The sequence below is a fragment of the Silurus aristotelis genome (assembly GCF_946808225.1).
Source record: "Silurus aristotelis genome assembly, chromosome: 19".
NCBI classification, from domain to species: domain Eukaryota; kingdom Metazoa; phylum Chordata; class Actinopteri; order Siluriformes; family Siluridae; genus Silurus; species Silurus aristotelis.
This window is the reverse complement of record NC_139592.1, coordinates 10588424-10599153: the sequence shown is the minus strand read 5'-3', so window position 1 is coordinate 10599153 and position 10730 is coordinate 10588424. Positions and strand designations below refer to the sequence as shown.

The 10730-nt window shown below is 36.2% G+C and overlaps 2 protein-coding genes across 2 annotated transcripts; both read left to right on the top strand.

Annotated features, from left to right (window-relative positions):
- Positions 1-545: 545 nt before the first annotated feature.
- Positions 546-5012, top strand: LOC310741784 (troponin C, skeletal muscle). Its single transcript, XM_083570034.1, has 6 exons — positions 546-687; positions 2503-2557; positions 2903-3046; positions 3165-3279; positions 4099-4235; positions 4595-5012. Exons 1-6 carry the CDS (start codon positions 685-687, stop codon positions 4624-4626), a joined length of 486 nt encoding a protein of 161 aa, XP_083426160.1. The 5' UTR covers positions 546-684; the 3' UTR covers positions 4627-5012.
- A 1736-nt stretch (positions 5013-6748) lies between these two features.
- Positions 6749-9623, top strand: tnnc2.2 (troponin C2, fast skeletal type, tandem duplicate 2). The gene is made up of 6 exons (XM_083570035.1): positions 6749-6886; positions 7864-7915; positions 8008-8151; positions 8559-8673; positions 8765-8901; positions 9072-9623. Exons 1-6 carry the CDS (start codon positions 6884-6886, stop codon positions 9101-9103), a joined length of 483 nt encoding a protein of 160 aa, XP_083426161.1. The 5' UTR covers positions 6749-6883; the 3' UTR covers positions 9104-9623.
- The last annotated feature ends 1107 nt before the right edge of the window (positions 9624-10730 follow it).

The window sequence follows — 10730 nt, the reverse complement described above, 5'->3', positions numbered from 1 at the left end:
AATGTACATGTAATATGTTGTCAGGATATTTTGATTCTGCTCCCTGAATGCATGTTGAGTCCAACACAAATGTCTCTGCAAGAGGAAAAACGATATCTTTGTTGTAACTCATGATGCTGTCCCTTTGTTTCACTTCGAAGTATAACTACAGAAGCTCTAACTGCAGTTACGCTCAGCTGATTGGCAGATAAGGTGAAGAAATGTGTCATGTGTATAATGCCACAAATCTTACCCCTACTCCTATTTCACTGGATAAACGCAAGTGTGTATGTATGTGTAGGTGATGACTAGTGTCTATCTGCTGTTGGAAAAATTTCTGTTTATCCACTGCTAAAATAACCTCTCAGTGCCCCCCTACTACCCCTCCCAAGTTTTTTCTTGATAAATGGCATTGGATTATTATCTAAATTTGGATCAATAGAGTTTTCTCCGGGGACATAAAGTATCATAGTAGGATGCAAGGACAGGGGTGGTGTTTTTAAAAAAAGCAAGCCACACATTGGTCAGTAAGTCTCCAGTCTAAAGCTTCTGGACTTTTTGGAAAACAGGTAGACGTAGTAAGGGGGTACTTATTAAGGGAGTGTGCAGCTGCTTGGTTGGACACTTGTGGGAAACAAAGATTCTATTCTTTGTGTTGTTCTTCAGACTTTAGATCGAACTCACTGTAACCAACAGACCATCAGCATGGTAAGAGCATCATAATGGGCTACAGTTTTACTGATGTGGAGAAAATCATTGTTTTACTGAAGAGTTTTTACTGCAAAAATTTGTTTTAAGTTGGGACTGTTTTGAAGGTGCTGCATCTGAACATAGGATGGATGAATTTGAGAATGCATTGCTGTTTTTAAGTTCCTACACTAACTGTAAAAATAATTTATAAAAAAAAAAAAGAAATCTGTGCTATTGTGTTATGCTATTTGTTTTGTGTTGATGGTTTTGGAGTATCATACTGTGATTTGAATTGATCATAGTGAAGGCAACATATGCAACATAGGATGTAATTAAACAAACTGTTTTCCTCCTGTTGATATGATGATTTTTTTGCGATGTGTCAGGCATAAAGGTAATGTGTGTCTGAAGAGGAAATAGCAACATTGCACATTCATTTGGGACTCTTCTGAGTGATGGGAAATAGTTCTCAGTTGTTTTGTAAGACTTCTTTTCCTCTATCTGATTAATTAGAACATATATCAGAAACTGAATTCTATGGATTTCAGAAAATAACTTTATAATGAAAAAATTGATAATTTGTCTGATGTACAATAGTAGAACCTTTAAAGTAATCTAAAGCTTAAAGGGGCAGAAATGTATTATTTGCAAGTGAGACTTTTTTTTTGTTTGTCAGTATGGTGCCTATTACATTTGTGCAAACTGAAGATGTATGTGAGCCTGGGTAAGAAAGAGAGAGAGAGAGAAAAGGAAAAAGAGAGAGAGAGAGAGAGAGAGAGAGAGAGAGAGAGAGAGAGAGAGAGAGAGAGAGAGAGAGAGAGAGAGAGAGACACACATAGAGACATAGAGACAGAGAGGGAGAAACTAATGTAAGAAAGAGAGAGAGCGCGAGAGAGAGAGAGAGTAAGAATGCACTTTGGCATTTGTGGTGTGATAAATTGCAGAGATGAAAGAGAAGAGGGCATGTGAGGAGAAGGAGAATTATCTTAATGCCAGTCTTCTTTTGGAACACTCCTCGGCTGCTGAAGGAATTAATTAGAGCTATATTTGTATACTGAACACACAGTTGTGGAATGTGCTCAAGTGTAAAGATCACTGGCTTTTTGGATGCCAGGTGTGGTTAATTTATCTCTTTGCACTTTCTAATATTATTTGGGGGACAATGTAAATCAGAATCAGTTTGAGCCTAAATGTGCAGACAATTGATATCTGGTTAATAGTAGGGCACAATCATTGCAACTTTTCCATGGAGAGAGAACAAATGCTTTTGCATGTCTGTGCTGTAAATGTTAACAAGGTTCTAGATGTCTGAACTCAGTGATTCACTGGTAAATGAAATGTATTTGTAAAAGAAAAGCAGCATCTCTTGATTCGAATCAAGCAGTCTAGTTTCTCTTTGGCTGTGTAAGTGTAAAATATACACTGCAATATCATCCATATTGAGCATCCATGATCATTTCATATTTGAATCAATTCAGATTTTGCTGCTTATTGTGGTAGAATTTACATAGAATATTTAATTTTAGTGTAAATATTGTAGGTTTTTATTCAACACTGAAGATTGTGATGTGTTGGCAGTGTCAGATTATCAGTATCAAATAAATTCTTGTTAAATTATTTTTACTTTACATGCAATATTCTTTACCATGAATCACATGCTTGCTGGTGAAAAAAATATTGGTTTTCATAATTAAATTATAAGAAAGTAAATGTGTTATTTCCCATCAGCTATGCAAATTACCAGTCAGATTGCACTATAAATTCATAAGGTTTATCATGTTGTCTTTCTCTCCTATTCTATCATTCTTCTTTCCATCCTCACAATTTTTGTAGCCGACTGAAGCCCAGACTGATGCCCGCTCCTTCCTGAGCGAGGAGATGATTGCCGGTGAGTCTCTTATGGTGTGCACAACAGGGTCTATGCTTATGTCTAAAATTTTCTAGCTCTGAATTTAACTATATAATAAATAAAAATGCATTGTTGTTTTTTTTGTTTGTTTGTTTGTTTTTGTTTGGTTTTTTTTGTTTTTTTTATAAAATGCTATACTGTTTAGGATTAAATACCCCATTGGTACACATCCACATAAATCATGCAAATATGGATGATGAAGACCAGACTGTTGATTATGTATGGTTGAGTAGTGAATCAATTATAAAAGAAGGGATAACACTGTCATCAACGTTGAATATTTATCCTATTGTCATGCTTTTATCTTTTCATCTGTTGTGGTAGAGTTTAAGGCTGCCTTCGATATGTTTGATACTGATGGTGGTGGTGACATCAGCACCAAGGAGCTGGGAACCGTGATGAGGATGTTGGGCCAGAATCCAAGCAGAGAGGAGCTGGATGCCATCATTGAGGAGGTTGATGAAGATGGTATGGCTTTACATGATTTATCAGATATCCACTTGTGGTTTTATCCCAAATTAAGAAGATGTAATCTAGGCTTTATTTCTCCTTTAACTATAAAATAAAATGAATTGTGTTGCATCAGGCAGCGGCACCATTGACTTTGAGGAGTTCTTGGTGATGATGGTGCAACAGATGAAAGAAGATCAGGCAGGCAAAAGTGAAGAAGAGCTGTCTGAATGCTTCCGTGTCTTTGACAAGTATGGAAACTACTTTTACAGAGACAAAACAAATTTGTTTATTTATGTACGGTTCTTCCAGAGGAGAATTACAAAGGCTTTCAGTATATTTTTGGCTGCTGGACTGGATTCAGCCAGTCTTAATACTAGCTGTTTCATGGACTAAATATAATCCAACATTTTTAGCTTTTAATACTTACACATTTTAATACTGCATAGTAAAAAATATTCCCTTATAGCTGCTTAAGTACAATTGACAAATTTGCCTGAGAAATCCATATATTGTAGGAGTGTGTGTATATATGGTGTGTATATTCAATTCCACGATCTTACTAATATATAGTATTAGAAGAGCTCTAAAGAGATCTAATTGATGAGAGAAAAATCTTCTAAAAGCCAAAGTCTAATGTAATGCTAACGAAATGAGATTTTTAAATATAGTAAACCACATTTACAAAGTTACAATTTCTGTTATTATATTGTTATACATTTTTATAAAATTGATTCAAAATGTTTGTTTAACCAAGGGCAAAATCTCTGTTTCGATTTTTGCTTTTCTGTGCTCCTTGTGCTTGAGGTGTACATTACATGCATAAAAGCAGGAAAAGCTCAATTCTCATCATTTAATTGTAGAGAACAAATTTTTTTACCAGGTTGTATATTTAATCTTAATTCTACACTACTTCTTATGTAATGATGTAAAATGTAACTAGTGAGGAGCACTATTAAATAATGTGAAACCCTTTAATACTTTCTATGATTAGTTTTATAAAAATGGAGCAGTTTTCATTGACTGGTTATACTAAGGATGTGTCTGTTTTCTGTGGTATGGAAAAACAGGAACGGAGATGGTTTCATTGACCGTGAGGAGTTTGCTGATATCCTACGTTCTACTGGAGAACCAATAACAGAGGAGGAGATAGAAGAGCTTATGACAGATGGAGACACAAACAAAGATGGCAAAATTGACTTTGATGGTAAAATAATAACCAGTCATTTAAACACACATTTTTTGTTTTATTTGTATTTTTATTGTATGTAAGTATATATATATATATATATATATATATATATATATATATATATATATATATATATATATATATATATATATATATATAAAATTGTAAAAAAAAAAAGTGCAAAACATATAACGTATATTTTATGTATATTACACATCCCTACATATACACACACATCCGCATATGCACACACCAGGTAAGAATTCAAGGGTAAAGTCATCTTTACGTTTTACTTTAAACATTTTCACAGCAAAATGTGCAATAAACAATAGATTGATAGGCTTTAATACAAATTATTTTTGTTTCTCTTCCAGAGTTTTTGAAGATGATGGAGAACGTTCAGTAATGTTGCCACATTCCACCCTTTTCTTCTTTAGCCACCGGTCATAATTAAACAAACTTCATGGAACAACCTGGTAGAAAGTTAAACTCATGGAAAAAAGTCATGAAAGAACGCTTGTCTCATGGACAATGTGGAATTAATGGGAAGACACAGTAGCAACATCCTACTGGAACTTTCTTTTTGGGGCAGTGGAAATGACTATAAATAACTATCAAACCCTTTTAAGAGGAATTTACTTTCACACACACCACACCCCTCACCCCATTGCCCCAATGCTCCAGCTTCTTAATGACATTTGATCTACCACTCCTTAAAAAACTTGACCCTCGTTTTGCCCTACTTGCCCACCCTGTAGTGTTCCGAAATAAACCAGACTCAGTCTGCCTTTATGTCTTGGTGTCATGATATGTGAGGTGTCCAACCATCTACTGATAATACTATAAGTTTCAGAAGTATTTATGCTCTTTCACTATATCACAGTTGTCAATCTCAGTTTGAATAGTAAAAGCAGATATTACTATTAACAATAATTGTAAAGAATATGATCAAGCCTTGCTCCTATCTGTTCCATCCCCTTTAGGCAACCATAATCAAAGCTTTAGGGTAATAAGGTTTCCAACAGTATGCTGTACAGAGTGGTACCAGACGTGTTTGTCCTCTGTTCCTTTCACTATAACTATTACCAGCATGGTCCTTGTCCTTATACAAGAGCAATCTCCAATTTGTAAAGACATAATGCAGTTTTCTTCACCTGTACTTACCTTGTGAAGTAACAGATGTTCAGAGATCTTCAAAAAGCTGTGCATATTACTATGCAAAAAAAATGCCCAAAGACTAAACTTAACAAAACACCACACTCTGGTGAGATTTTGTTCCGAAATGGAAAGAGAGTAAAACCCAAAAATTTATTCTTTTTTTCCTTTTTTTTTTTCTTCTTTGTGCTGTCTAGTTATACGATCCCTTTGGAATTTGTGTGTCTTCCTCTCATGTGAACAGTGATTCAGGCCCCATCTTCAGGAGCGTCCTCTGTGTGGCATGTTGCGATGCTTTACATAGGGTTGTCATTACTCTTGTGGTGCACACCACCCTCAAATTCTCTTTTTAAAACATTTCGCTTCTTATGCAGTGTATATCACTTTTTACCTCCTCCCATTTCTTACCCTATTAGAATTTGTCTGCACCTCACAACACACACACACACGTTTGATCATCCCTCCCTCTAATTCTTCAATAAACACTCCCCACTCAGGAAACACATACCATACAAGGAGTGTGATGTCTTGAGCAGCTACCTGCGTTGTTTGTTTGGAAAGGGCGGGACGTAGAATGGACATCCGCACATAGCATTAATATCATTTGCTATTTACGGCAAACTGCATTTCTGCATGACAGCACTTTTGCTCTTGGGGGTTTATTTTTGCTCATGACACAGAGCAGCGCACATCCCTGAATGTGTGTACACCTAGCACATAATGCAGTTGGCCCTCATATGCATATAAACTACAGTTATCATCCATGACAACATGCTGCACTGTTTAGAAAGCTTTATTTTTGGAGTGTCATTACAACACTGCATTTGTTTGATTGAATCATGGGTGAATAGCATAGAGCATGCTCCAAAACACCCTTTCAGCCCTATATGAAAATGTTCCCAGGTTTAACGTTGCTCTGATTTAACGGTTCTCACACTTCAGGCTTAGTCAGTAGAAATGTTGGTGTAATTGCATGCATGGATTCACTATAACCCTGACGAGGATAATGTTGTAATTAATGTATGAATAAAACAGTTACCAACTGATAGTATAGTAGGCCTATTCTTTGTGACTCTGAGGTAAAATGCTATTATTGCATACCCAAAATCTTATAACAACTAACTGATCCCTTTAATTAATCGCTGCTTGTTTAACACTTCTTTTAACACTTCTGTAGGTGTACGAATTTTTTTCCCTTAGTCAAAAACTAGGAAACTTTCTTCCACCCATGTAGACCCCACATTTCAGATTTAGCTTTAAGCTTCTCAGAACCCTAAAAGTTCAACATTCTAATTCTGGCTATCCGTGGTGGGCGTGGCTTCCGAACCACGTTTGAGACCGTGTATCTGGATGGTCGTCGGTGGCTGGTGGGCGTGGCCTTAGCCGACCTGTTTAAAGTGTGTCTGAACTCTCCTTTGACGTCTAGTCTATCTGTTGAGGTGCACGCGGATTGACCACTCCTTTTGGCTTGATTGGTGGATAATAGTGGGGAAAACTAATCCACAACCATGGTAAGAGATCTCAGAAATCAAGCATGAAACAAAAATACATATATCTAGGTTTGCTAATGGCTCAAAGCAAAAAAAAAAAGAAAAGAAAAGAAAAAGAAATTGAATGTGTAAACTATAGAGAGGACGCATTTAACATGTTCAACTGATGGGGAATTGGTGAAAAAAAAATTGGCGAATATTGTAATATATATATTTTTAAATATATATTCTGTAATCTTTGTAGAAGTAAAAGAAAGAATACATCTATGGAGTTTTTCAGTGCAATGTAAGATATTTCAGGTGGTTTGATATTAAATACTGGTACTGGGGATTATTGGGCAGTTTAATTTTAAATTATGAAATTGCCTATGGAAGATGTCTTTTAATTAATAGATATGATAGATGTTGTGGTCATAATGCTCACAAAAAAAGGCAAGTAGGATGGAAGACTGATGCCGAAATGCCACTTGATCCCCACTGTGTGTGTGTGTATGTGTGTGTGTGTGTGGTGTGAGAGTGACTTGCTTAGGCGACACATTCCAGGAGTTCAGTTTCAGAGTTACCATGTACAGGCACAGGGTTAGAAAGATAAAACCTGCTGATCCCTAAAATAGCATAAAGAATTCACCACGTGCTTTTGCGCAGTGGCTTGAAAGTATTTTCCAATTTTTTGCACTCACTGATTCATCATGTTTTAATTAACACTGAAAAAACGAGAACACATTTTCCCTTTAAATTGGGGAGAGACTGGGAATATTAAAACGAACTGACAAACTATGAAAACCATTCCCCCTCTCATTAATCATCATATATGCATTGATTATAGGATGCACTATTGTGGAATAAAAAAATACAAAATAAATAAATAAATAAAAGCCTATTTCAGTAAGGCAAAACCATCAAACTGCTGCACATACTGAATGTTGAACAGATTAAGCTCAAAGAAGCAATAGTAAGAAAAACAAGTTTCTGCCATGCGGTTATGTTTTGTGCTGTAGACTGACGCGCAACAGGAGGCCCGCTCCTACCTGAGCGAGGAGATGCTCGCCGGTGAGTTGAAAGAACAATGCTTTATTTCTATTTAATATATGTTAAGGATCGCAAACAAATCTATCTGTGTCGTTTGTCCTGTTCAATAACAGAGTTCAAGGCTGCCTTCGATATGTTTGATACCGACGGTGGTGGCGACATCAGCACCAAGGAGTTGGGTACCGTGATGAGGATGTTGGGTCAGAATCCAACCAGAGAGGAGTTAAATGAAATCATTGAGGAGGTCGATGAGGACGGTAAGGAAAACCTGACATACTTCACTTCACATCAAGCGCTCTCAAAGTTGCAGCAACTTTGCATCTTCTAATCCAGAGTATTTAATAGATTATTCAGAACCAGAAGATCAACATTTAGGTCCTGTCATTTTCCAGCACAGAATGCAATAAGTCCAGGATAATATTATTTACAGCCTTATGTGTTTTTGGGTTTCGATTAGTAATTAGTAAGAACTTAAAATAATGGTGGATGTGGTTTCCAACAATTGAAAAAAACACAGACTATTATTATCCTATATTATACTTGTAGTATCCCTGCTTTTCATATGCTTTAATATTACAAACTACGTACCTACAATGTTGCATTATTGTAAGAAGTCCCACCAGCGGTCTCATTGTTTAATTGTCTCATGTTGTAAAACTCCCAGGCAGCGGTACTATTGACTTTGAGGAGTTCTTGGTCATGATGGTGAGACTCCTAAAGGAGGATCAGGCCGGCAAGAGTGAGGAAGAGTTGGCAGAATGCTTCCGTGTGTTTGACAAGTATGTACAGTAATTGAGTTGGGCATAGTATATGGTTAAAAGAGAGATCATCCAAAATCTTATCTGCATCTTCCTTTCTGTTTGCTCACAGGAACGCCGATGGCTACATTGACAGAGATGAGTTCGCCGAGATCATCCGCAGCACTGGCGAGTCCATCACAGAGGATGAGATCGATGAGCTGCTGAAGGACGGAGACAAAAACTCTGATGGCATGCTGGACTTTGATGGTAAGACGCATTTCACAAGTTATTGTGCCTTTGACAAAGTAAGAATTAGTATATTAGAGACTCATATTGAAAAAAAATTATATGAGGAATTATAAGAGCATATCGGTCTGCTACGTATGTAGAGAACTTGTAATCTTTTAACAAGATTGTTTTTTTATTTTAAATAACAGAATTCCTCAAGATGATGGAGAATGTGCAGTAAAACAGAGACTTATGGACATTCCTCTACCCTTTGACCCCCCTGTCATCTCAATTTCATCCCCTCAAACACACTCATGACCCCTTACCATCTGGTCCGTTGCCTCTCATCATCCATCTCGACAACTTATAATGCTTCAACAGACGTACAGATGAACACCCGAATAAGGTCTGCTAAGGTGCAACACATGATGTTCATGCTCCAGGGAGAACCCTGCATGTTCCTGCAAGAGCAGAAGAGCCAAGCAGTGGTGTGTGGTTTGCAGCACCTTTAAATTACTTTGTGAAATAGATCAACAGATCATACTGTGGTAGACCGCACATGGCTGGGCGTTTTTTAGTCTACTATTTAGACTAGATCAGCAGCATGTTATCGCTGCCTAGACCAATGCTAAAACCTCTTACACGTCATCATATTTAAACAAATGCTTGAAAGAACTGAATAAAAAAATTTAAATATTTAGGTCTGATGTTTGTAAGTTTTTGTTTTGAGGAGGTTACCAATAAAGTTTTTTTTCTTTTTTTCTCCCCCCAGTGTCATTGAAACAAATAAAGTTGAAGATTTCTGGTTATTTAAATGAACGTTGCTGCTACATTGTTAATGAAAATTAAAAATGAAAGCATCCAAGAATTCAAATTTCATATGGTATACCTTCTACAATCATTTTCAATTTAAATTATTAAATATACTGCTACATTATGTACTAGCCAAGAACTGTACAACTCATAAAAGCTGTTGCCCTCCTTTGAACAAAATTCAAGAATATTTTTTTAACACTCACTGCATAGTATTGAAGTTGCTGTTGACTCTGCATTCAGTATTAATGTAAAAAAGTTCTTGACTGTTCTTGGTCATTAACTGATTCTTCATTGCTTCTATATTTTATTATGGCATATATTGCGATTAAATTTTGGAATGTATTATTTTTCACCCAGTGTGGTGTGAAGATTCAGCAGCAGATATAACGAACAGGGAACCACAGCTACAGTACTGCATTTCTGACACTGGTAACAGAAAATGCATTTGCATCTTAGTCATGATAAACCTACGACTTAAATTTACAATTTTTAGCAGATGGATTTATCCAAGGCTTTGTAATCTGCATCAAAAACATTCACAGGATCTCATACATAAGTCAGTGTTTAAGAATAGAATCAAGCTAAACATTTTTAAGAGAGGATAATGGTCCATTTGGTAAAGATTTTGGATTCTGCCTGGAAGGTTGGGAACTCATCTTGAACAAGACCTTAACCCTCAACTGCTGGTGTCTTGATTATAAGGTCACTTTGGATAAAAGTGTTTGCTGAATGAGCAAATGTAAAAGCAGCAATAACACCCATCAAGGTCTGTTTCAAGACCTCGTTGTAGATACGTGTTGATTGTATGTTGTAGATTGAATATGACGTCATAAACTGGTAAACAGATCTTAATAGGTCATGTACTATTTTTGGAACATAAAACAGTACAATAACATGTACAGTTTCAGGGAATAAAAAAGCCAAGCCCAAAAATGATCTTAAGAGAAAAAACTAAGTTGGCTAAAAGCTTATCACAAGACTTACATGTTTCAATAAATTATAGACCCATAGTATACTTAGTAACTTTATCAGATTGCTTTATTCTTAATAAT

Excerpts from the sequence above, each read along its gene's own strand:
- LOC310741784 (XM_083570034.1), top strand. Across the intron at positions 3,047-3,164 it reads TGAGGAGGTTGATGAAGATG|GCAGCGGCACCATTGACTTT; the intron begins GTATGGCTTTAC and ends GTGTTGCATCAG. Across the intron at positions 3,280-4,098 it reads TGCTTCCGTGTCTTTGACAA|GAACGGAGATGGTTTCATTG; the intron begins GTATGGAAACTA and ends ATGGAAAAACAG.
- tnnc2.2 (XM_083570035.1), top strand. Across the intron at positions 7,916-8,007 it reads GAGCGAGGAGATGCTCGCCG|AGTTCAAGGCTGCCTTCGAT; the intron begins GTGAGTTGAAAG and ends GTTCAATAACAG. Across the intron at positions 8,674-8,764 it reads TGCTTCCGTGTGTTTGACAA|GAACGCCGATGGCTACATTG; the intron begins GTATGTACAGTA and ends GTTTGCTCACAG.